This window comes from Beta vulgaris, chromosome 1 (genome assembly GCF_026745355.1).
Source record: "Beta vulgaris subsp. vulgaris cultivar EL10 chromosome 1, EL10.2, whole genome shotgun sequence".
Taxonomy (NCBI): domain Eukaryota; kingdom Viridiplantae; phylum Streptophyta; class Magnoliopsida; order Caryophyllales; family Amaranthaceae; genus Beta; species Beta vulgaris.
In genome coordinates this window covers 45,476,798-45,503,339 of record NC_079202.1, presented here as the reverse complement: position 1 = coordinate 45,503,339, position 26,542 = coordinate 45,476,798, and the positions used below count along the sequence as shown (strand labels likewise).

Genomic DNA, 26,542 nt, shown 5'->3' with positions numbered 1-26,542 from the left:
GTGTTTGCTATGGTGGTTGGATGGTGGTTGGGGTGAGGTGAAAGGAAGTGAGAATGAAAGTGAGTATATATAGAGGTAGTTTAAAAAAATCTTGAAAAAAATACTCATTTGATGTACACCTCGCCCTATTATTTTTTACTAACGCGCTGTATTTATACTTATTATGTATTTATACTATTTTACTTTCTCCCACCCTCCATTCCCATACTTCACCCCCCTCTCTCTCTCATCACTCCCTCACTCTCAATTTCTCTCGTTACTGTCACGAAGGAACTCTAGCAACGGCAGCAAGTCAGCAACAATTTCCGGTGCCATTATTTCCGGTAATAATATTTTCCGGCAACATTAACACACCCCACCCCCTCTTCTCTCCTTCTTCTCTTCTCTGTTTTCTGCATTTTCATTGATTTTTTTTTAAAAAAAAAAATAAAGGGAGGCGTCCACCATGGACGCCCCACCACCGGTGGAGGCGCCCATGGCAGACGCTCCACCACATGGTGAGGCGCTCTCCGCCGGTGATGGGGCGTCCATGGTGGACGCCCCTTAATTTTTTTTAAAAAAAGTTCACTGTATATATAAAAAAAACAGAGAGGGGGTGATGGTGGGGTATGCGGTGGTCGTGTGTCGGGTAGTAGTGCGGCGGTGATGGTGGCGCGGTGGTGGTTGTGCGGTGGTGGTGGTGTGGCGGTGGTTGTGCGGTGGCACAGGTGTTTAGTGGTGAGTCAAGAAGATGGGAGAGAAGAAGATGGGAGAGAAAGTGGAGAAAGAAGGGTAAAAAATGGAGGAAGATGGGGGTGAGTCAAGGGGAGGAGAGAGAAAGAAATACAAGTATATAACTACGGTATAAAAATACCGTATTTAGGGCGTTAATAGGAAATACTAGGGCGTTATTTAGCAAAGCCCAAAAAATACGGACGATTTCTGTTTTGTTGGATAATTTAGAGTATTTGGTTGATTAAGTTCATGTAACGTACTTGAATAACTTGGTTATGGTGTCGTTGTTCAAGTTACATTAATTATTCACGTGGATTGTTTATGGTATAGTAAACAATAAAGAAACACACTAAACTGGGCAGAATTATCGTCGCGACTCACCACCATTGTCGTGGCTCGCATGGGCAGAAGCTTGTGGCTCGCGACAGGCTCAGGAACTCAAGGCTGGGCAGAAGATTGGCAGAATCTTGGCCGCGACTCGCGACCACTGTCGCGACTCGCGACAGGCTCTCTCGCGACAGGCCCTCTGTCTTTGCGTGAGTTTGTGTGCAGCGAGCGGTTTTTTGACGGTTAATCGTATGCGTGTATAAGTGTGGTTTTGTACCACAGATGAAAGATATAATTTTCAGAACATAATTCTCTCTAAAAGCACTCACTCTCAAGGTCTTTGATTATACTTTTATCATCAAACACAAAATCAAAACTTATTCTCATTTTAACAAGATTCATACGACTGTGACTCTTGTTGTTCTTCTTTGTATCTCGAAGTTGAATTCCGTGCAACCCGTGCTTCGTATAGGGTCGGAATATCACTTTTGGGAAAGTGTCTACACACGCCTAGAAGATTCATCATTCATAGTAATCATCTTCATCACCCTTTTACGAGTTCTAACATGTTTTAAGGTTAAAAGAAGGTTAAATACAACCCTTATTTTCCCTTATATAAAGTTAAGGATTGTTATCTACATTTGCTTTCATCTACAAAATAGATTTCGTTGCCCTTGCTGAAAATTATTTAGAGATAACTTAGATTTCAAAATAATTCACTATATTTGGCTTTACACGAATAATAATTATGGCTCCGTTTGGTAGAGCGTAAACATTTTCAGTCTAAAACGATTTTCATGGAAAATAATTTACAATGGAAAACACAATTCCAAAATTAGTTTTCCGTTGTTTGGTTTGATGTAAGCAAAATGATGAAGCGAAAGGAAAATGGAAGGGAAAGTAAGGAGGTAGGGAGAGGAGTGTACAAGAGATAAGGAAAATAGTTTTCCCTTCATTTTGAAAGGATAATGGTTTTCCATCATTGGGAGAGTAATTTTACCCCAAGAAAAAATGGTTTTACACTCTTTTGCCAACCAAACAATGTAAAACTGAAAATAGAAAAAAACAGTTTTCCGAAAAAACATCTTACGCCCTACAAAACGGAGTCTATATGTAAGATACCATTGCTAGTTCGACCTTAAATAGTTATACAACTTAACATTATTCTTATTGGAGGAGTCTGCACTCGAAATCACATGTTAGAGTCTTGTCTTCAGAAAGTAAATATAAGTACAATTATCCCAAACAGGAAATATGAGAGTAGTAGAACCTTCCAGAGGAGAAGAGACGTAAAAAATTCACAGGAATGCTATGAGTATGAAGTAGCATTTACAAATCTCAAAGTCAAAGGATGTCGAGACAAATTTTGTCATTCTCTTCACTTGTAGAGAAGTCCAACTGAAACTTACAGCTTATGATGCTTCTTTCTCATTATCTTTCACGTGATCTTAGCAAAAACAAAAGTAGAAATAAACTTATGAATAAAAATTTGGTAATTTGGTTAAAAATAAGTTCTATCGTTCAATTTACATGATTAATTAAAATGTAACCTACGGATTTTACAACCTACAATGTCTTGGCTTCTCTTTCACTCAATGTCCTTCATTGCATCCTGCAAACAAAGTAGATAAGACTATCAACATAGAAAGATATACTCCGTATATTCGAGCTCTGTGGTGTTCTTACACGTAATCACCGTCTTATAAGCTAAGACTGAGCTCAACGAAAATACCAACAGACCAAAGAAGCTAATTGACCACGAGATTCTAATGCAGTGAGCAAGCATATCAGAATACAAACAATCTTTGCTACTCAAGACTTTTAATGTTACTGCAAGTCACCAAGTCAAATCCTCGACACTTCTACACGGGTATGGATAACCGAGATTGACACCTAGATGTACATATTCACATTTGAGAAAAGTAGCCAGGTCCAAGTAACATAGCAAATAACATTTGGAACTTCATGACAACACTTTCTAAAGCACAGAGCATCATGGAAATCCGAGTATGACTTTCGATAAATTGAGATCATCCAAAGAACAACATACGAATAATTGCAACTAACGGGATAAATAATAAAATTCAGCTATACGATATTAGAAGCAATAATATTAGAAGCAAGAAAATCCAGCCATTAACGATTTCAAGAGTAAACAATTCAGCAAATATTATGCGGAGCTATATGATAATACTCTCACTATCTACCACAAGATGATTACATTTATTATTTTCCTATTCTTATGATTGACCATCATAGTGTGACAATAATGATATGCTCCGAATGCATTACCTTGGCAAGTTTTGTGACATAAGAAGCAGCCAGAGCTGTCGCTAATAATCCCAGCCCCAGTGTGATCAATTGACCATTTCCTCCAGATACGCCATGCCCGGATTCTTCTTGCTGCACAGTGAAAAGCATACTATTGAAAGTGGTAGAAGTCGAGCATTGAGTACTAGTTGACTTGAAATAGATTAGTATAGAAGCAGTTTCTCCATATTGGTTCAGCAAGGAAACAAAACAGAACGCTTTAATATAGCTCCTCAAGTCATCAAAATTTAGACACCTGAAAAGATACTTGAAGGTCGCCAGCATGTTCACAGAGATAACACGACAAATAAATTATCTAGGTAACCCCTACTAGTCAATCTCAACTTTGGTGAGGGATCTTCTTGGTCCCGGGAATCGACTTAGAACCACCAAATGCATGTTAGCTAGATCCTTGATAGCTATATCTGCAATTTCTAAAGGGAAGAGAGAGAGAAGAGTGCAAGGGAGAAGAAAAGGAAATGAAAATGGTGTGAAAAGACTTCCATACAGGGATACATCCTGATTCTTAACTATATTTCCAGTACTAAATGCACTGTTCACAAAAGTAAAAGCACAGCAAATCTATTCCTAGAGAGCTTAATTTCCCAAAAATTGAACTCGGAGCATAGTCGCAGGCCAATTTCTAAACAGATGCAAATTGTCTTTCATTTTCTCTTTTTCCAATCTAAAAGGGAAGATAATGAACCAAACATAATATACCATCACGATCATTGCCATATCAATGAACCAATGATACCAATAATCATGTCAATTTCTTTCTGAGCGGAAGGTCTAAATTGCCCTCAGCAACCTCAAATCTTAGCAACCTCATATCAAGCAACACATTGACTATGTAAGATGTCTCAATAACAAATGGGCAGGTATTCTAGACTCAAGGGGAACAAGAACGGGAAATTAGGGGAAATGAATTCAGAAAGGAAATGCAATTGTTTTGTTCAGGCAACAAAGGGAATCAAATTCAAATCCCTTCCACAATGCTTAGTTACTGAAAATGAAAGGAAAAGGAAAACCCCAATTCACTCTCTCCATAGTCATCCTCGTACTTTGATCCTCAATTAAGATTTCCGGTATCCCAATTCTGGCGAATGGTGAGAGCTCCGGTTCCATATGAGTCAACACTGACCTCTTCAAGACTTTCACAACCTCAATTGCAGTACCAAGTGTTCGTAGATTAGATGGATATTAACAAAGTGAAAATTCCAAATTTTGAATAGAGGTAACAACTGATGATTGTACGAAAGTCGCTGGATAGATTTGGAGTTACTCCACATGAATTTTGGGTCATGAAAGGGCTCAAGTAGGTGGTTTTTGAGATGTTGAAGATATGCTGACTTCAGGTCGATGGTGGAGCTGGGTGTCGTGCATTTCAATGGCAAAAGGGAGCTGGGGTTCTTGGCCTTGGGGGGCAGTAGAAGGGTGTTTGATGGATGTTGGAATTGGAAGGGTAAAGGTGGTGGTGGGTGCAGCACAAGGAAGCTCTGCCAAGGGAGAAGTGGAGGTAGGTTGGTAAAGGTAGGCAGAGGTGCAGAGGTGCAGAGGTGCAGAGGTGCAGAGGAGATATTGAGGCTGGTGGTGATATTCAAAGGTATGAGTGAGATGTGAAAGACCCCAAAGTGGCGAATTGAAATCCCAACGGGTGGTGGGGATTGAAAAATCAAGGGATTTTGGGTAAACCATAAACCCATTAAGGGGAACCGGAGAAAGGGAATAAGACGAGACACTCAAAAGGAAAATTAGTATTCTAATACCACATTCCTTGCTGATACCCTCAAAAGAAAAAGCCCCTAAATCTAACAAGGATGCTCTAGAGCAATTTCACTTCCACACTCTCTGCAACAAAATGATGATACACAATTTAGTTTTCATAAAGGACAGATAGACTTTTGTGACACAAGCAATTCACACCATCAATCAGTAGCTGGAGTTTCAACCGATAGTCCCTAAAGAGTATTGCCCCTTTTTTTATCAGAGACCTTCCTTTCATTATCTTAGGTTTTAAAATTCTGTAAACTACTAGTTATCAATGCTTTGGAACATAGGTGAAAAGAAAAATGTGTGCATTAACATTGCTAAATCATTAATTGAGGAATTAATAAAAGATGTCAAGTGATAAAGTGCTACTCACAATAATCGCTCGCCCAAAAGCTCCAGCACTAACATAGGCCCAAGACCCTGGAAGCATTCCTAACCAACTGCATGAGATTGAGTGCTGAATTAGTATGTTACTAGAAGCATTGATAGGCAGTTTCAAGCAACATCATATTAGCTTTTAGCAGCAATAAGATGCTTATGGGGTTTCATCCGAAATAATTAGCTCAATATGCAAAGCATAGATGTTCACTAGAGCAAGTAAAACCGCATGCACATCAATAGCAAAAACAAAGCACAAGTCATATGCCCATTAGTATTGTATAAGCAAGTCGGCAATTTTACTCATCATACAGTTTGCAGGTTGCTAAAAGTATTGTATCTTTGTATGCTTGTAGTAATTATATACTTCCTCCGTTTTTCATTAGTTGCAATGTTTTCACTTTCACGCTTGCCATTTCACAACTTTGATCATTGGTATTTCTAATTATCTATTAGTCAAAATTATCTATAAAAAAAAAGGTGAAATCTTGTAAACATATATTTTGATAAATCCAACAACGTCTTATATGTTAAAGTTTGTAGTAGTACTAGTCACAGATTTCAGGTCAAACTAAACACATGAAGAGTGCAAAAGCAAAACATTGCAACTATTAGAAAACGGAGGAAGTATTTGGCATTAACCACAAAACCCAGGTAATGAACTGTACAATGCAGGACATGGACAGGAACCAAAAGCTTTCAACACAAAGACAAAGCACATGTTCTCCTGCCACTCTGAGGGTAATGCATTAAGGGATAATGGAGATGAAAATGAAGATAAGTCTAGAAGGTAGTAGAAGAGATGACTGGTTCCCCCCTCTTTACGCAATCAATACTACATCTCATCTATCACAACTTCCATCCACCTTCATTCTTTTTTTTTTTCTTCCATTACCCCCTTAAAACAACACCCCATCCAAGCATCACCCAAAATGTCTCCATACAAAGGTGCTTATCTCAGTTCTTTAAATTTTGTACATCGCTTAGAGCCCTCTTCTCACTTTTGATTTTTTATGGCTTCTGAAGAGTTGAAAAGTGCATCAAAGCATGTGTCAATAAAACGCTAGAAAATCTTGTTGCTTCAACAGAACTTATAACTTATAACTTTATAAGTTATACTGAGAACTCAGGCACTAGTCCAGGACAAGCCGCCAAAGTCTAAGCACCAGTTGAGGCCAACAATAGTATCAGAAAAAAGCAGGCGCTTAACAACATCATTTGCTACCACAACTAAACCAAGAAGCAACATAGTGGAAGAACAAGAAGCAAACCTTCCCAAAACATAGGGGACAAATTTGACGGATGTCAGTCCATACAAGTAATTCCCAAGGGAAAAGGGAAGCAAGGGACTCAAGCGAAGGAGAGTAACAACTCTAAAGCCATTCTCTCCAATGGCTTTATCAATTGCAAGAAACTTCTTGTTTCCCTCAACAAGCTTCAATATTCGCTCACGGGCAAAGTATCTTGCTATTAGAAAAGCAATGCTTGCAGCTAACTGAAACAAAACAAGATAAACATACATAAGGACACTTGGCGAGAGATATACCATTCGAGTTTACAAAAGACCAGGGATAGCCGAAATCTCACCGTTCCACTGATGGAAACAATAACAGTCCCAGTGAGAGAACCAAATAAAAGACCTGCTGACATTGTCAATGGAATAGCTGGAATTGCAAGTACCTAAAAGATTCAGAATATAATTAGTTACGCAACAGAACCCAAACCTTTTAGTTCAAGAAGTGACCATAGTACCATACTATGCAAGGGTGGTTCTAGAAACAAGACACCACTAGCACAAGCTTTGGCTCTATACAGGAAAATTAGAAACTTCCAATAAATACTGAATGTTAACTGTAAAGAAAGACATGAGAATTACAAACCTCAAGTCCTGCATAAACAAGCACAAATAAAGCATATCCTGCCGGGCCATTACCTGTTCAACCAATAAACTCCATAAGAATCGAAAATCAATATCAAAATAAATTCCAATGCCTTACAAATTATGCTAAACATAGCTCAATATTTCTTCAATTTAGAGTTCAAAATCTCCAATATCACAACTAATTGATCAAACATCAAGTATCACAATTAAATGATCAATTTCTCCAATATCTAACAAAGAACATCATCAAGCGGAGAACAAAACTAGCATTACCTTACATTCTACTTGGTACACAACTTAATCCTTATCAATTCCAAAACGCTCCCTCTCACATTCTTATGTGAGATATGTCAAAGCACATAGTTCTAGGTGCTCTCATGAGCCTTTAAGAATCCGCACATCAATTCTTTTAACACAAGTCCCCGGAGGGATGTGAGAGGGCCGCATTTCCCCACATGGAAAAAACTTTGTCTACCCACCGGATAGACTACCCATCATTAATAAAGACCTATAGAGGGTTATGGTAACGGAATCCAACTCAACATATAATTATATTTATAATGCTCTATTAGTAGTGGGTTGTATACCCGGTGGGTAAGTGTAACAATGTCCGCCACAAATTACCAAAGTTGTACAACTTGTAGTCACTAGCAATAAATGACAATACTATTACTACACAAACAAAATGATACACTACCCAAACACACAGAAGAAGAAAAAAACAACATTAGGCCAAAAACTGAAGAATCAAAATAAGAATATTACCTTCAATGAAAGAAGAAAACTGGATCAAAAATGAATTAATTTGATCCCTATAAATATAGCCAGCAGCACCAAAGCCACCAATAACACCAACCAACAAAATCCCAGCAAGAAGGGTACCTTTCATGGCGGTATCTCCTTCCAATCCCATACCTTCTCCGCCATTATCATCGGATTTTGGGTCCTCATCATCAGGTTTGAGGTTCCAATTCAAGAGACGGCGTAAACTTTGAGGAGGAGGAGATTTATGAAGAGTAGTTTGTGTATTTTGGTGCTGTTTTTTTGAAGAAGAACATGAAAAATGAAGCCGCTTTACAAATTTGCTACTATTTCTGGGAGGAGGAGAGAGAGAGGAGCACGGAGAAGAGAATAATGGTGATGTGGGTCTTAGAATTAATAGGCTCCGCATTTTTTTTAACTGGGTTTTTGTTTGTCTGTTATGAATAATTATTAACAGGTTGAAAATGGTGGAAGAAGAAGAAGAAGTGCCATGGAAAAACTAGTGGAGATACGGGTGACAAGATGAAGTGTTTTAAGTTTAGCCTGTTTTTTAGGAGGAGTAATGAAAATGTGATCTTCTGGAGGGTACTCTAACAGCAGGAATATACCTATTCCCTCTTTTATACTGACCACAATTTTTGTTTCATCTACATAATGTACTACTTTTCTCTAAAATAAATTTCAAGGATTATAAAACAAGATTGATTGATTGGGTAAAAACTAAAAGTCTTTGTTCTATAAAACAAAAAAGAAAAATCTCTATACTTTAGTCTATTCAGTATAATTTTTTAATTGTCTATTTTTAATAGGTAGATGTATTAATCTTCTCACTCTGTTGCTTCTTGTTTACCTTAGTTTTATTGGGATTTCCTAAAAAAAATTGTTCCATATGACTTCTAGTATAAATGTTTATATCCTTGTAGGAATCACGGTTTAACTCTCACATCGACTTCATTTTACCATTTGTGTCTTATCTAGGTTTGCGAGTTTTGATTAGTCCACTTTTACTATGGCTCGATGGGGTAAAACTATTTGGGAGAGATGTAGTAAGTACATGGAAAGTTTTGATGAGTTCACATGTGATCTTACGAGATATACTCACATTTTGATAATCACACTGTATAAATGATTAATAAATTTAATAATATTATTGATTAACCCTTTCGAAAGTTAACATGTTATAGCACTAAATTTTCCTAATGACTAATGGGATAAAGACAATATTTGATTTTGGAGTTCTGGATAATTATTCAAGAATTAACAACATTCATTACCTTTGACGGCCAATTTAGTAGTTAATAAATTATGATAATGAGAATGAATTTTAAATGTAATGTTACAAGAAAATGACCTTTAAAATATTCATAGGAAAGCAATTTTAACCACTAAGTTTGTGTTCTTTTCTCTATAAAGAAGCAATCTCACCCCTAAGCTTGTGTTTTTTTCTTCAACGGGGAGCAATTTTCATTACCACCTACAAGATGGTATTGGATGGAAATGAAAATTTAGGAAGAAAAATAGACAACTTGGGATAAATTAGCATTACCATAAAAATGAGCAATGATTTTCTTGACAAACATACATACAAAATTCATTCCCATTACCACCATTTATGAACATATATCAAATGGGTCGTAATACTCAATAACAACATTCATTACTTCAAGTCCTCATCTAAGCTTTGACTTAAGAGAGAAGAGAACCCTCTGTAGCAAGATCCGACCTAACTGTTACGTTAAATGAACTAAGCACAATATGTCCTCAACATCGAGATATATAGGTGCCTATCACTCAAATTCCAGTGAGCTGAATACAAAATGCCCAACATACACAATGAGGTAAGAGGCTTTTCAACAATCATCTTGAAAATGGAATGATCAGCTGACAATAGAACACCCATTAAATAAAGAGGTACAATACTTCGTTAGCCAATCTACATAATGAGGCCAAGGCCTCCAAATACACCAAATGAACCAATACTGGCTAAGAATACACAGGAAGCTTCCTAAGCTATTACAGAGAAAGCACTAATCCATAATTAGACAGTTTCTACTTCTTCAATGTTGCCACTTTCGGAACGTTTCCCCTTAAACGTCAACAGGCTGAAGTCTGGCTTTTGTATAGAAGCCGCCAGCTGCTGAAGCTGATTGCCAAAAGTAGCTTGCAAATTCTGAGGATAGGAGTGGTCACGTCTTTCCAGAATTTTAATTGCAGAATTCGCCACAGAGTTTATCTGAGAAGACAAATCTAAGCGTGTTCTTGATCAAAAATCCTATTAGTCTTAATTATGTATGCAATTCAACAAAAAATTCAAGGAATTCTGTCAAATACAAAGTATATGCAACTGTACATCTCTTTATCTTTTTTCTACGTCCATTCTGTATTATAAGACTGACAAAGTCCAATGCCACTAATTGACATAAGTCAAGTAGCAATAAAGAGAAATTTGTGATAAATAGATGCTAAGTGCACCGAGCTGAGCTTGTATGCAGTTAAATGCACTTGCCATAAAGAACAGCAGAGTGAGGTTATAGAATAATCATTCTAATTCTCAGCAGTAGCCAGTAAGTTTACCAATGAGCAAAAGTTCACTATGCAGATATAAAGTCTGTAGCCATAAATGGAAAACGATTTTAATAAAGTATCAAGAAAGGCACAATTTGACTTACCTAAACCAAACTAATAAAATAATAAGGGTGTTTAGTTCACGGGAAGGAAAAGGATTCAAGAAAGAGAAAGAAAAGGAAAATCATGAAAGCCCTTTGATTCCCTACTTAAATTGGGAAAGGGAGGGGTATTAGTTTCCTCTTATGGTGTGTTTGGATAGTAGGATTTCATTTGAAATTCTGGAATTGATCAAATCTAGTGTTTGGGTGACTTAGACTTTGAAATCTAGAATTCGACCCATATTCCAAATCATGATGAACAAGCTCATTATTGTAAGGATTTCAAATTATGAATTAAATAGTGTCATTTCAAATTCTCAACCATAGTTTATGCCTCACACACTCATCTTCCTCAACACACTCTCTCTCCTCTACCATGTCCATCATCTTCCTCAACAATCTCTCTCTCTCCTCTGCCATGTCCATCATCTTCCTCAACACTCTCTCTCCTCTGCCAAGTCCATCATCTTCCTCAACACTCTCTCTCCTCCGGTAAGTTCTAATATCAATTGGTATTTATAAATTGATGAAAAGTCAAATAATCTGGTAAGTTCTAATACAAAGATTTATAATTCTAAAAATTTTCTAAACTTGTGATTTGGAATTGAATTTAAGATTTTCAAATCCTGAATTTAAAATGATGCATTTGAAATGAAAGTCCTATTCCCAAACACAACCTTATAGTATTTGGTATTTGAATTTTATCAAACTTAACCTCTCTCTCTGTTCTCCTTGCCACTTTTCTCCCTAGTCTCTACCCCAATCTTATTCCTCCAACTCAACTTTTAGTGATCAGATTGAGTGGCTTAAGAATGATATAACTAACAAAAGCCACATCTTAGGCCAAAGTTCAAAAAATTTTACATACTAGGTACTGCTCTCAACAAAAAACAAGGGTGGCATCTATGTAGTCCTGAAAGGATCTGGAAATGCTAATTCTAGGGTAGAGTGGTCAGTATAGTAGGTCGCAGACATGACGTGGATAGTGGTGGTGGATTGGAACAGGGATATTTGATTTTCTGTCATGAAAAGTGGTGATGGTTTAATATGTTGTGGATGGTGGAAAATGTGGCGAGGAAAAGAAGTAATATCATTATAGTGTAATTCTTTAGTTAGAGTGAGGATAAACAGGATGGTTCTAATGGGTCTAACACTGGGCAGAGCGCAACGTATGGTGGTGGTACTGGTGAGAAAGAAAGTCCATAGTGGTAAGGGGGAGGGGGAACTGGGACTCAGGGGCCAGGGTGGGAAGATTTTGAAATGTCAAAACAAATATTTGAGGGGAACTTATATTTCCAATGGGAGTTTGATGAATTAGAAATAGGAATATTTGACATTAGTCTATCAAGAATACTGAAATAAGGGAGTAGAAAAATGTTCAATCAAACACACACAAAGCAAATAAGGGCCCTACACTCCCTTTTCCACTCCTGATTCCCTGCAACCAAAGTGCCCCTAAATCATTGGATAATTCAGTTATGGTCTCTTCGTACGCTTCATACTTATCCTAGTCACATTGAGATTCCAAAACCAACATACTTGATACCTCTAGACATACAGATTACATATTGAAAACGGCAGATATAATCCCCTTGATAGACCCTGAACCAAAGACAAGCTCACATCCAAATATCCACCAATTTACATATTGTTGGTGTGGATAAAAATAAATCCATCTCATTGCAATAAAATACAGCTCGTAGAAACCATTGTATTTGCAGTGCAGTTGCAAGATTACCAGTATAATCTTAATTTAGTCTTGATAAATTAATAACCTATGTTACTCGGACATGGGTACAATTTCAAATATGGGTAAATATCCAAGTGCCAATACCTGACAAAGCTTAACATTTCAGACAGGCAAAAATTGTCCAAAATTGGACGCAAGTGCATCAGTAAAGTAAAATGAGATTCAGGTGGTGGTAGTGGTATATTGGTATCACTTCTCACCTCGTATCCCTCAGGTCTAGGGATCAAACCTCATGAAACTCATTTGAGGAATTCCCCTTATCCTCCCCTCAAGTAAGCCCCTTTCATCTTACCTTTAAAAAAAAGTGCAGCAGTAAAGTTATAAGTGTATCCCAAATTGAAAAGATTGTATACATGTGCTTTTCACATTCCAAATTTGCCAATTCTTGTTAAAACAAAGATCTTAAGCGCACTTGTGAGCGCATATTGCAAAATTCTCTTCTCCCTGACTCTCTTGTTACATTTTTTTTCTCTCTACGGATTAGGTTCATCATAAGTGAAGTGTCAAGGTGAAAATTAAAATGTCATACGAAAGGATTACATACCCTTTTCAAAGTGTTAAGTATCTAACATGGTATGTGAGTGAGACTTAATGAAGAGTCAAAGTAAAAAAAAACCTCTTTATGAATCTTTTTTGCATAATCTACCCCAAAACCATTGCCCAACTTGCCTCGCAATTCCAAAAAGAAACTTTTTCCTTGCTTCCACTCAAATAACGGGTACACCTTCCTTACTAGACAATTTCTGTAAGCATAGCTCAAAAAAGTTCCCTAGCATATGACCAAAAAACTAGCTCATGAGTCAAATCCAAAATGTGTATTCCCTACTCTAGAAGCATATTAGACTGCAAATGAGCCATTGTTGGGAAAAAAAGACTAGGAAAGGAAGCAAATGAAATCCCATATTGATCAAGGTTCAAAAAGACTATTAAATTCACTTTTGTAGGAAGGATCTAGACAAGGAAAAACTTTTTATGAGAAAACAAAGGTAAGGAGATACATTTACAATTAAGAAAGTATTTTTTTTCTCCTGCAAAACTGACTCCCAAAAGATGTGGAATTCTCTGACACTTTTGTGCTATATACAAACGATTGTGGTACAAGAGAGATGCTATATTCATATGACTCATAAGAAGGCTCGATCAAAGGTAGGTCAAAGATTGTGATTCATATGGTGAATAAGAGGGACATTTTTAAGCTCAATCAACAGCCTAAGCTTGAACGCAACAGTGCTCTATGCATTTAGAGTATATGCAGAATTTGGTCACAGAACTTGTATGAAAGAATTTTTCATCCCTTTGCAAAACATATTCATATTCCCCCACAAATGACAAATGGAATGAAAACCATTAACCTCCTTTCTCTCATTTCCAACATCTCCACGTTCTCCTCCTTAGCTTAATACGGAAAAACTAATATTCATTTGCTTCTTCAACTCATCAACTGGAAAATCAAAATATAAAGAAAGTGAAGAAAGACTGACCGAGTACGAGGCCAGCTCTACCAATCCTTTTGCAATAGGGACGACGCAAAACCTAAAAGTAAATAGTAATAAGATTTTGGGAAAAACAGTCAGAAAAAAGAAACAATTAATCAATGAAACAATACGTAAAACGCAAAAAATAACAAGTAAAATTGAGATAAGAGGATAACAAAGTAGTAGTAGAGTAATTACATTCCACGGCCACCAGCAAGTGCTTCTTCAGAGGGGTTTTTCCATTCATCAATTCTGACCAAAACAAAAATGATAATTAACATTTAACAGTGGAAATTGAAGAAAGAATTGTAGAGTATAATAAGGGAGGGAGAAGGGAGAAGGGAGAAGGGAGAAGGGAGAGAGACTGACACCCAACCGTAGCGGCGGTCAAACAAGAGGCGTTTCGTATTGGAGCTCGGCATCGTTTTATTCTTGGGATTTGGGAGTGGAATGGTTGTTTCGGTTTTCATAATTGAGTGTTCTTCAATTGCTGGCCTTCTTCCAGTGCGGGCCAATCTAGCCCATCCAACCCAGCCCACCTCGTGTACTGTGTGGGGCAGGCCAGCAAAAAGTCCGGTCCAGCCCAACTGAAACCGTCAAATTGGTGGGTGGGTCGTGGGCCAAATTTCTTGAGCCCAGCCCACTAAAGCCCACTACTAAAACCACCCAGCATGGACCATGAAACTGGTCCAACCCGACCCATGAACCAGACCAGCCCAATTCAAGTAAATATTGAACCAAATTATGTATATATTAATCAAATTGTATATATTTTAATCAAATTGCATATATTTTAATCAAATTGCATATATTATAATTCAATCAAATTTAAAAATAATGAAATTATTCACTAATATTAATATTTATATATTTTTTTAATTCATATTAAAGATTTAATGTAACAATAATGAATAATTTCAATAATTGAATAATTTTGAAAAAAAAAAACTCATGCCGGCCCGTCAGCCAGGTCCAGCCCACCAGACCCACGAAGCGTGAAAACCGGTAACAGACCGGTGTGGGCCAAGATTTGTCAGCCCGCGGACCAGCCCGCCCAACACATGAATTTCACGGACCGAACATGGGCCGTGAAATCTCAGCCCAGCCCACTATGGTCCACGGTCCAGCTCGCCCAGCCCGCACCAGTGGCCATCACTACCTTCTTCCTTCACCTTCATTTTTTATCTCAAAAATAGCAAAATTTGTAGGTATTTTCGTAAATAAATGTTACTACTCCCTCTGTCCCAAAATTTAGTTCCTATTTTTATTTTGGGTGTTTCAAAATATAGTTCTTGTTTCTATACACATTTAATTTGTCTAGAGAAATCGTATCCATATCATTTATTTACTTCTTGAAATTAGTTTATTGCTTTGTTTATTCAACCCAAGTATTACGATTAATGCTCCTTCACCAATTATTCTTCATTCTCTCTCCTAAATCTTTTCTCATACAACATTTATTTAAATAAACAAAAAAGATTTATTTTCCCTTTTAGATTCTACTTACCTTAATTCCCGTGAAAAATAACTATATTTTGGGAGGAAGGGAATAGATTAACTCAAAGTGGTGAGATATTAAGTCAAAATGTTTTTGTTATTTACGAAAATATTGATTAAAGAAAAGTAAAAAATTCAATATGAACCTAGTGCACACTAACTTAGTGTGCACACCCAATCCATCTCAAGTGAGTTTTAATAATTACAACTTTTAGTTTTTGTCGCCTTCATTTTTCCACTCTTTCTTCTCTCTCCTCTGATAATTTCTCTCTCCTTTGATAACTTCTTCTAACTTCATTCTTTTATATAACTTCTGCATTTTCTCTCTCATAAGTTCTTCATTTTCTCTCTCATAACTTCTTCATTTTCTCTCTATTCAAGTTCGTATGGTGTTTTTCAGTTTTTTCGTTCATCTCTACTTAATTCCTTCGTTTGAATTCTTCAATATGAAGGAAGAGGAGCGCTAAGCGCAAATTTCTCAAAACGTAATGGTTTGCGTTCGTCTCTTGGTGTTCGTTCAAAGGAAAAGGAACTGAAGTCGCCTAGTGCTCCTGAAACCGCTCAACCTGAAGGTAATAATGTCGTTGATTTTTCTTTTTTACTTTAATTTCTGATAATTATGTTGTTGATTTTTACTTCCTCTTTTTGTGTGATTTTTATTGTTCTCATATTGAATTCATGTTGATTTATTAGTGTTTTGATGTTGATGTTTGTGTTTTGTATTCAATTTTCGTTTGACCTAATTTTTGACTTTGTTATTATTACTTGTTTTTTTGTGCTTTCTTTAGTTTTCCTGTTTGTTATGGCTGATTTTGTGTTGTATATCTTATTCAGTTTTGTAGTGTTTTTAGGTTAACTATATTTTTTGTGATAAATAATAATTGTGTTATAGTTGTGATGATATAATATATTTTGAGTTGGTATAGTGTGTTTTGTAAATATATAGTGTATTTGTAATTATACTGTACTTTTTGTTATACAATTCGTGTATTTTGTAATTATACTGTACTTTTTGTTATACAATTCGTGTATTTTGTAATTATATGATATAGTGTATTTTGAAATGATATAGTCTATTTTGAAATAATATATTGTATTTTTATTTGAAATGATATAATATATTTGACATGATAGTGTTGCTGTTTTTTGGCATCGTGTGATAATAGTGTATATTGACATGATATAGTGTGTTTTGACATGATATAGTATGTTTTGACATGATATAGTGTATTTTGAGATGATATAGTGTGCTTTGACATAGTGTATTTTTTGACATGATAATGTTGCATGACATTGTATATGAACATGTTATAGTGTGTTTTGACATGATATAGTGTATTTTGAAATGATATAGTGTGTTTTGACATGATAGTGTTTGGCCTGTGCTTTTTGGCATAGTTTTGCAAGATATAGTGTATATTGACATTATATATAGTGTATTTTGAGATCATATAGTGTAGTTTATTTGTATAGTACACAAAATTTATCACAATCGATCGTTAGTGTTGACATGATAGTGTATTTGACATGATATAGTATATTTTGACATGATATAGTATATTTTGACATGATATAGTGTATGTTTGTTTAGAACAATTATTTTTTGTTGCAGAGCACCCTTAACATGATTTTGGTAATCCATCTACTGAACATCAGATGGAAGAAGTGATGCTGCTAGTCATCTTGCTAATGAAGGAATTGATGATGGTAATCATGTTGGTACAATTGTTACACAAAAGGCAGCAAGCAAGAAGAGGGTAAATCTTGTAGCTGAGAAGGATACCTTGAAAGCTCCAAAGAAGAGCAAAATAATGATTGAAGCTGAAGGACAAAGGGTAAACCTCTTTAAAACTAATTGTTGTGGTAAAAACCTTTGTGAGCTAAATGAAGGTTTGAGTGCTGAACAAAGAAAAGTTGTGATAGATATTGGTTTTGGATCTTTGTTGGATTCAAAGATTTCCAAGACTAATAATTCTTTGAGTTGATGGTTGTGGAGATGTTTGATGGTGGTTCGAGAATATTTAGAGTTGGTTATGCCAAAGAGTTCAAGATTAACCAATTTAATGTGTATGATGTGTTTCAGTTTCCTCTAGTTGAAGGAAGGGATGTGGTGGATGTGTCTATGAGACCTAATGCGGAGAATCCGTATTTTGAGTCGAAAGCAAGTTGGAGGAATTACTTTGGAGTTTGTCGGGATAAAGAATAGATTCCACTACTACAAAATCCACCTAACGTACACAACATGCATGTTGCGTCGTCTCTATACAATGTATAACGCATAAAACTAATGTGTCGCATTTATGTATAAAGTTGGATGCAATAAGATTGGGAAAAATTCTAAAATGGCCTATCGCGTCCCCCCTAACATAATACAGCTATTGCGTCGCCTCTAATATAGCCAGTGATGCAAAAAGCTATTGCGTTGCCATTGATGTAGATGTGATCATTGTGGCCCGGCTCGTTTTTTAGCCTGGTTTTGGGCAGATTTTTTCGGCCCGCGGTCGGGCTAGCCCGGGCCAAATTTTTTTGGTTTTGGGCAGGCTTTGGGCAAGTCAAAAACGACTTTTAGTCTATTTTTTGGCCTGGCCCATTTTTGGCCCGCAAAATCCCGCTAATTTAGGCCCGAAATAGCGGGCTTTGGGGCACAAAAATTCGGCCCAAATTTAGGCCCGGCCCGGCCAATGGGCAAATTTTTTTTACTGAGGCCCGGTCCATGATCACCTCAACACTGATGTAACTGGTGATGATATGCATCTGGTAATAGTTATAGGTGACACATTAGAATTATTCCAGATATACTTGGAAAGTACCTATCGCGTCTGCTAATAATTATAGGCAACACATTAGGTTACATGTGTCTACTTCTATCTAAAACCTGTTATTTTAGTTTTTAGATGATACATCCCCTCTAATAGTGCGATGTATTAGATCACTTTAACTCTTTAATCGAAGTAGAAACTGTTGTACCTTAAATAAATCCACGGCTCCTTAGGAGACACGGAGATTCATACAGAGGCTTGAACTTTGAGTTTTACTAAGCAAAGAATAAAAACCCACCTTTTGGCGTGAAAGAATATTCAGGGTCCAAATCCCAAAAAACAGCTGCATATGATTGATTGATGTTTATCACCCAATCATTGTCTGTCACGTGTAGAGCTCTGATTGCCTAGCCAATCAGGTCCCCTTATATTAGGGTGACCTCAAAAGGAAGCAATCAGATCCCAAATAAATACTCCCTCTGAAATCAGGAGAAAGAAATCTTTTTTGAGCAGTGTGTACTATTATTCTGTGAAAACTCTCTCTTTCTATTTCTACTTTTCTTTATTACTCCTGATACCTGACTTAAGCTTCGGATGGGGACCGCCATCCAAACCTCTAGGGTGGGTCCCTTTTTCAGGTTCGGGATTTATCTGACTAGGACATTGTTGCACAAGTCTCCATTAAAGAACCTGTTGAGGGATGACAATATATTAACTAGTCAAGCATTACATAATATTTAACGCCGTTTGTAGGGAGACGCAACGATGACTGACTGTCACTCATCCAATTTGAAAAGAAATCGAAGTTTTCATATCCGAGTAGAAGATATCGTAGATGATGAGAAACCACCTCGAGGGAGGGATATACCTCCGTTCATCATTAATGTCCCTGGTCAGAGCCCTGAACCTGCTATTCAGAGAAATCTTGAACGTCTAGTGACTGTTGCTCATTTGGAGAAATTTTGGAACGACTTTCAGACTAAGATGACAGCAGTCGTCCAGGAACGACCAAGAGGAAGGTGAAGGGCAAGCTTCATATTCAGTTTGAGCTTCCACCAGGAAGTCTCACTGATGAAGAAATTTAGTGTGTTTATATGTGATATAGTGTTTGTGCCTTCTAGTGCCTTTTAAAAATTTAGATTAATGTTTCCCTTTGATATAGTGTAGTTTTGACTGATATAGTGTTGTTCTATGATATAGTTTATTTTGTATGTGGTATAGTGTATGTGCTTTATTTTTTTTTTTGTTATAGTGATGACATAGTTTGTTTTTGCTCTGATACAATTAGTGCCATTTTCATATAATTAGTCTTGTTTTTATATAGTGTATTTTTACCTGTTTACATATACAATATTACAAATTAGTTTTTGTTTTGATTTTTGTAGAATCTTCATGCTTTGTGGTTGCTTTGGAAGAGGGATTTGGAAGCTGTCTCCTTTGCCACATTGATGCGTCTAAGAGTTTGAAGTAGTGATGGCCACTAGTGCGAGCTGGGCGGGCCGGACCGGACCGTGGGCCGTAGTGGGCTGGGCTGAGATTTTACAATCCAGGACCGGACCGTGAAATTCATGGGTTGGACGGGCTGGTCCGTGGGATGAAAAATCTTGGCCCACACCGGTCTGTTACCGGTTTTCACGGTTCGTGAAGCAGTTTTGGCGGTTCGTGGGTCTAGTGGGCTGGACCGAGCTGGCTGGCCGGCATGAATATTTTTTTAAAAAAATTATTTAATCATTGAAATTATTCATTATTGTTATATAAAATCTTCAAAATGAATTAAAATATATACAATTATTAATATTAATGAATAATTTTATCATTTTAAAATATAATTGAATTAATTATTTGCAATTTGATTAAAATATACACAATTTGATCAATATTTACTTGGACTGGACTGGTCCGGTTCATGGGCCGGGCTGGACCGGTTTCGTGGTCCGGACTGGGTGGTTTTATTAGCGGGCTTTAGTGGGCTGGACTCAAGAAATCTGGCCCACGACCCATCCACCAATTTCACGATTCAAGCTGGGCTGGACCGGCTTTTTGCGAGCCCGACCCACACGGCCCATGAGGTGAGCTGGGCTGGATGGGATGGGATGGATTAACCTGCACTGTTGGCCATCTCTGGTTTGAAGTACTCTTTTGTTGCTTGTATTCCTTCTTCTTCTAATAATCCTTCCCAAGATGATTTTGACAAAATTTTGTCAAGTTCAGTTTATCATAAGTAATTTGATGAAATGGTATCAATTGCATATGTTGTGAAAGATTTGCCAGCTGGTTGGGATGAGGTTTCTAATCCTTCTATTATTGCCTTCCCTAGCTTTATAGTGACTCAATTGAGTCAGAAGACCAATAATATCATCCAGAACGTTGTCAACAACATTTTTTATGATGTAAGTGAGGACATGTCTGTGGAGGAGAATACATGGACTGTTTCCAAAATGCTTTGTCTAAGGGTCTAGCAAAGTCAACTTTAAGGCTGGATGATTATGTAGTTGAGAGTGATTTCAGTCATCTTTCAAAGATAATGAAAGGATTTGAAAATATGATGGAAGATCTACCTATATTTTTAAGGGATGATGTTGATTATTGTTCTAAAAATCAACATTCTTTAGATAGCAGGTGTAATACCCCCAAATTTCTCTCTTTATAAAAACATATTTTATTATTAAATTTTTTGAGAAACTTGAGAGTATTACCGCAACGTGATAACGTTTAAAGGATTTAATACTAACTACTAACTGAACTTAAACTAATGCAGCGGAAATAACTTAAATAACTTCTCTTTATTAATATATATACTTTATTGTACAAATATATAACAATGGAAATAAAGAAAATAAAACAACTCCTTGACTAATTATGATTCCTCACTAGCTACCCCATATAGAGTATGCATCATATCAATCAACCTGAAAAAAACTGCTCGCCAAAATAGGATCATCACAGGGACAAAGCGATAAAACAAAACAATAAGCGTGTCAGTAAAAAATACTGAGTACATGTATATGCGGAATATTAAACACTTTATTTAATTAAACATTTGAAAATTTTAATTTCGAAAAACCTTTTTGAATACTTAATAATACTTGTATAATATAAAGTATATAACCTTGATAAAAATCCTTTTTCCTTGCCTAGGTACCTTTCCTAAAGTGTGCACACCCCCCAAGTTTAGTATTCCTTACTGAGTCTATTACGAGGGGTTACTAACTTGTCCACATGACTTATACAAAAAGTACATGGGTAAATAATATAATGGCTACCGCGTTCTTGCTAATAAATAACAAGTCGTTGTCTGGGTAAATAATATTAACAGCTACCGTTCTTGCTGATAAATAACAAATCGTTACCTCTTTATAATTGTGATCATAAAAGATCATATATCTAATAAAAATTCTTATGAAATAATTCTCCTTTAAAAAGTTTAGTACTACTTATGAATTTAGCAATATATAGACATAAATATAATAACTTGCTTAAGAGGTAGGTAACCTTTGAAAAAGAATAATAGTTCAAAAACACTTCCTTTTTAAATATTTAAACATGCATTCAAATATCAAACTCCTTATAAATTATATGAATATAGATTCAAAAATCAAACTTTATAATAATATTGAACTAAAGGCATGATTCAAGTACATGATAAAATTAATAAACATTCAAACATGTTCTTACAGAACACATGTAGTTCATAATAAAACTTATAAAAACATGAACTTCAATCCAAAATATTTTCCTATACTACAAAATAATTATTAAAGAACTACATATACACACACCTTGATTAGTAATTACTAGGGAGGAAGAGAAATGGTAGGCTAAGAGAGAGAGAGAGTTTAAACTTGAGAAAAGAGATGTATTTCTCAAATTTGGTGTGAGGAATATGATGGGTGGAGACCCCTATTTATACTAGTTGGATAGGTAGAATTGGAATAGGACTAGGAAACTAAAAGATGAAGTTAGGGAAAAAGATAAACTAATCTAGTTAAGATCTAACTAATATTTACAATTATCTAACTAAGATTAGGAAAAGATATAAATTATCCCATAATACATAATTATAGAAAATAAAATAATTAAAGATAAATAAAGAAAGTAAAAATAACAAAACTTATCAAACATAACAAGTCACTGGCGTGAATTACAAGTCCCGATGATGCGCCGTTGTTTGAAAAATCTCTTTTTTTTTCTTCTTTTCTTTTTGCAAATCTTTTTGGATTTTTTTTAAAACATTTTTAATTTTATTTTGAACAAACTACTTGAATTTGAAACTTAGAAAAGTTAGGCCTAAAATCTATTTGGGCTAGAATTTATTTTAAATACCCAAAATCTTTCTTATAAAAGTCTTTCTAATAAATAATAAGCCTTTTTAGTAAATAAAACCTTTTAAAAAACTAAAACTTTTCTAAAAATATAAATATTAACTTACTAAAAAATACAGAGTTTTACAACAGGTAAATTTTTTAACGAAATTTGTTTAATGTATTGTTTTTATTGACAATATTCTTACAATTTGTGTTGTTTGTCGCAGTGAAGAGCTCTTTAAGCTGGATGAAGTGTTCTTCTCTATTCCTCGGAGTGAGATTTGGATGGTTGCTAGTGAGACTGAAATGTTTGAATCAGTTAGAGATATTTGGGCAAGAATAACGAATATCAATTAACTCAGTCTCTCTTCTCCTCCAAAAAAGTTTTACTTCAATTCTTCTCAAAGTGTGAGAAATTTTTGTAATATATTTTTAGGTTGTTGAATTCTTTATCTTTGCATGCATTATTTATTTTGTGATAGAGTGAGTCCTTATGTTTGCAAGATGTATTATTACATGTGCTGGAAGATGGAACTGATGCTAAACACATCGATGACATCGATGATTTGATCAAATGCTGGAAGTTTCAAATGCAAGAGTTGAATAATATTCCAAAACTGGATTCTAGTGTTGAATTCGTGAAACAAGTTTTGTAATATCCCAAATTTTTGTAACTATTTTATAAAATTTATTTTTTTATAATAAGATTTTATAATTATAAAATTCTGAAAAATAAATTATAATTATAGTAAATCAGATTTTTTAGAAATTTGTTTTTATAATACCAGATTTTTTTATCATTTAAAAATAAATAAATAAATAAAATAAAATAAAAGTTTCGAAATTTTTTAGGAAAAATCAGAATTTTTTTTCCGTTCAAAAAAAAATATAGAAAGATAGAGAGAAAAGAAAATTCTGAATTTTTTTCAATACTTATCTTTTAGTGAAACCCTAGATTTACATACATATATATATCCCCAAACACCCAAAAATTCTCACGTAATTCACTTTCTTCATCACTTTGGTAAGTTCCAAATTTCAGATCTAAAATCACCATTGTTGTGTTTCGAAGGTTTCAACCAAAAATAAAATAAATATTTTTAAAACCCGAACTACGACTCTGACGACTTGGCCGGAGTCCGGCGCGGCGGTCTTCTTCTTCTTCCTTCTTCTTCTCTTTTCTCCTTTCTTCTCCTTTCCTCTCTTCCTTCTGGTTTCTTGTGTGATGCGTGCAGTAGCTATATAGAAAAAAAAAACTGGAACTTTAGTTCCTTATGAAATTCAACTATTGGTTTTAAAAAGAGAAACAAAAAAAAAAAGAAAGAAAAGGAGCTATAATAGTGCAGCAAGTCACGTGAGTTGTGACTTTGCTGTCACTCATTATACAAAATTGTGATTTTTGTTGGATAAATTCCTTTGGCAGATTCACGGTTTTTTTGTTTTCTTTTTTTTAAAATTTTCTTCCTTCTTTTGTTTTCAAAATTGTTTATTATTAGTCTTGTAAATTTATTAATTATTTTTTCGGGATGTTATATTAATTGACTAACTTTAGGTGATATTATTTGTTGTAGACGGAAACTTCGTAGGAGGCGAATTTTAGTTGATATTGCTATATTTGGGACGCGTTCGAGGTAATTTACAATGTCCATCAACAACTAGAATCCCGTTAGGAATCGTATGTGCTATGTATAATACATGTTGTTATGTGATTCTATGTTTATATTAGATGTATATTATGTGACAGGAATAGTATAGTACTTTCTATGACTAAAATTATTATTATTATTATTATTACTATAGTACTATTATCCCTGCGTATAATAAATGTATCTACTGGTATTGTTGTTATGAATTTGGATTTATAATGTACCTAATTATACCATCGTATTAAAATTATACTAATATTGATAATGTACTTAATGGGATAACTAGTGTGTTAATGATGTAACGAACGGTATTATAAGTTGATATATATTGTGACTCTATGAGGCTCAAATGATGGATATATTGGTTACTATGAATTATGGACGTTGTTATATAATTTATATTAAGTGGCTAAGTTGTGAAAATAATTTATTGAACTAAGATGTTCCTGTTAATGTTAATGTGATGTTTGATGTGTACACTTTAAAAAAAATCTATTAATCACGTAAAGTGGAAAATTATTGAGGGAATTATCCTGTGGATTTGGATCCTCCATAGGTGATGAACAGTACTTGATTTTATTATGTTACAACTCTTTATTGTCTTCCTCCTAATACTATTGGTGCGCATTGCGGATACCCATTAGATTAGAGAGGGGTGTGCACACTAGGGACGCTCTGCAAAACGATATTGGCCATTGCTCTTAATTTATTGGGTGACGACCCATGTTGAAGTAGGTGGTTACTGGGATTAGTCCCGGCCTACTGACGTTCGATTCCCCTCAATAATTAAATTTGAGTTGTGTGATCATATAAACTTGGAGTATATAATTGATTAAGTGTGTTATATACTTGTTTGTATTACGTTATATTGTCTTTTATGTTATCTTGTCTGCATTGTATTATATTTGTATGTATGTTATAAAAATTATTTTTAAAATATAACTATTATTATTATTATTTTACGGGATGGAGTTGTAATTACTTAGCTTTCGCTAATTTTTGTGTTTTTGTTTTTCTTTGCTCTTTTCCTATTTATATTGTGCAGGTTGGTGAAAGGGACTACGTTGCAGGAATGAGTGAATTTATAGTTTTTAAGTTCACCTAGTTTAATAAACACTACAGTACTGTCATTTGAGATTGTTTAGTTTTGTTTTGGTATAAAGTAGACAACTTAGTTTGGTTTATTTTGATACTTTGGTTTGTGAGTAAAATTTTTATTTCTAATAATTAGCCTTGCATTTATTTTGAACATTAGATGCGGCGGTAACACCCTAAAGGTTTGGTCAGATATTTTAATGAAAAGTGAATATTTTATAAAGTTTTAGAACCAAAGTTTTGGGGTGTTACAAGTTTTGTTTTTGAACTTATGATGAAAGTATTTGTTAGTATAAAATTGACGAATATATAATGGATTTGTATATGATATAGTGTGTTTAGATATCATATAGTGGCTGTGATTATGATATAGGTCTTCTGTGCTACAGAGTATAGACAAATATATAGTGGGTTTGTATATAATATAGTGTGTTTATATATCATATAGTGGCTTTGTTTATGATGTAGTGTCTTTTGTGTGATACAGAGTGGACAAATATATAGTGGGTTTGTATGTGATATACTATGTTTGTATATGATATACTGGATTTTTGTATGATATAGTGTGTTATGTGTGCTACAGTTTATATAGTATTAAGTAAATATGTTATGACATAATTATTTTTATTCTCATTTAGTGAGTTTATACTTTTGTAGGTTTATTTTCCCAATTTTACTAAAAGGAGCTAATCATTATGTCATGTTTGTGCTGAAACAAAGAAAAATACTATTTTTTTATATTGATAACAATATATGGGATGAGGATGAGGAATATAATAAAATGATAGAGACTCTCAATTCAATCATTGCTGATGGAGTTTCAAATCTTTTCCAATATTATAAAATCCCACAATTTGAAGGTGATGATATGTATTTTTGCCCAATGACAGAAGTGAAAGGAAGCTGTAAAAAAGGTGCATATGATTTAGACTGTGGTATGTATATACTTGTCCATATGCTACTTTTTGACAGCTCAGAAGAGTTTGAATCCCCATATCTGAATGATGTAAGTTTAATATAATTATTTCTAACTTCTTTTTATGCAAATCTTGTCCATCTTGATGATATGTATTTCTTTGGTACTTTTTGGACAGAATACAAGTGTAAAACTCTTATGGCATGAAAACACAACCAACCTAATTCTTCAAAATTTCTACATCCACACTCAATTATATTCTTTGGGTAATTGAGGGAGACATGTTGA

General features: G+C 35.0%; 2 protein-coding genes across 2 annotated transcripts; both read right to left on the bottom strand.

The window, feature by feature from the left end:
* Positions 1-2,268: 2,268 nt before the first annotated feature.
* LOC104892702 (hypothetical protein) lies at positions 2,269-8,753 on the bottom strand. The gene is made up of 7 exons (XM_010678692.4): positions 8,150-8,753; positions 7,383-7,435; positions 7,090-7,182; positions 6,774-6,997; positions 5,498-5,564; positions 3,334-3,444; positions 2,269-2,653 (listed from the first exon to the last, which is right to left on the bottom strand). Exons 1-7 carry the CDS (start codon positions 8,553-8,555, stop codon positions 2,630-2,632), a joined length of 978 nt encoding a protein of 325 aa, XP_010676994.1. The 5' UTR covers positions 8,556-8,753; the 3' UTR covers positions 2,269-2,629.
* Positions 8,754-9,902: 1,149 nt separating this feature from the next.
* Positions 9,903-14,555, bottom strand: LOC104892707 (uncharacterized). Its single transcript, XM_010678696.4, has 4 exons — positions 14,407-14,555; positions 14,236-14,289; positions 14,044-14,095; positions 9,903-10,379 (listed from the first exon to the last, which is right to left on the bottom strand). Exons 1-4 carry the CDS (start codon positions 14,505-14,507, stop codon positions 10,185-10,187), a joined length of 402 nt encoding a protein of 133 aa, XP_010676998.1. The 5' UTR covers positions 14,508-14,555; the 3' UTR covers positions 9,903-10,184.
* Positions 14,556-26,542: the final 11,987 nt, after the last annotated feature.

Coding starts and splice junctions, on each gene's coding strand:
- LOC104892702 (XM_010678692.4), bottom strand. CDS start 8,555: ATGCGGAGCCTATTAATTCTAAGACCCACATCACCATTATTCTCTTCT. Junction 5,565..6,773: donor GTCCCCTATGTTTTGGGAAG/GTTTGCTTCTTG, acceptor AATCTCATGCAG/TTGGTTAGGAATGCTTCCAG. Junction 2,654..3,333: donor ATGTCACAAAACTTGCCAAG/GTAATGCATTCG, acceptor CTTTGTTTGCAG/GATGCAATGAAGGACATTGA.
- LOC104892707 (XM_010678696.4), bottom strand. CDS start 14,507: ATGAAAACCGAAACAACCATTCCACTCCCAAATCCCAAGAATAAAACG. Junction 14,096..14,235: donor CTTGCTGGTGGCCGTGGAAT/GTAATTACTCTA, acceptor ATTTACTTTTAG/GTTTTGCGTCGTCCCTATTG. Junction 10,380..14,043: donor TAGAGCTGGCCTCGTACTCG/GTCAGTCTTTCT, acceptor TTGTCTTCTCAG/ATAAACTCTGTGGCGAATTC.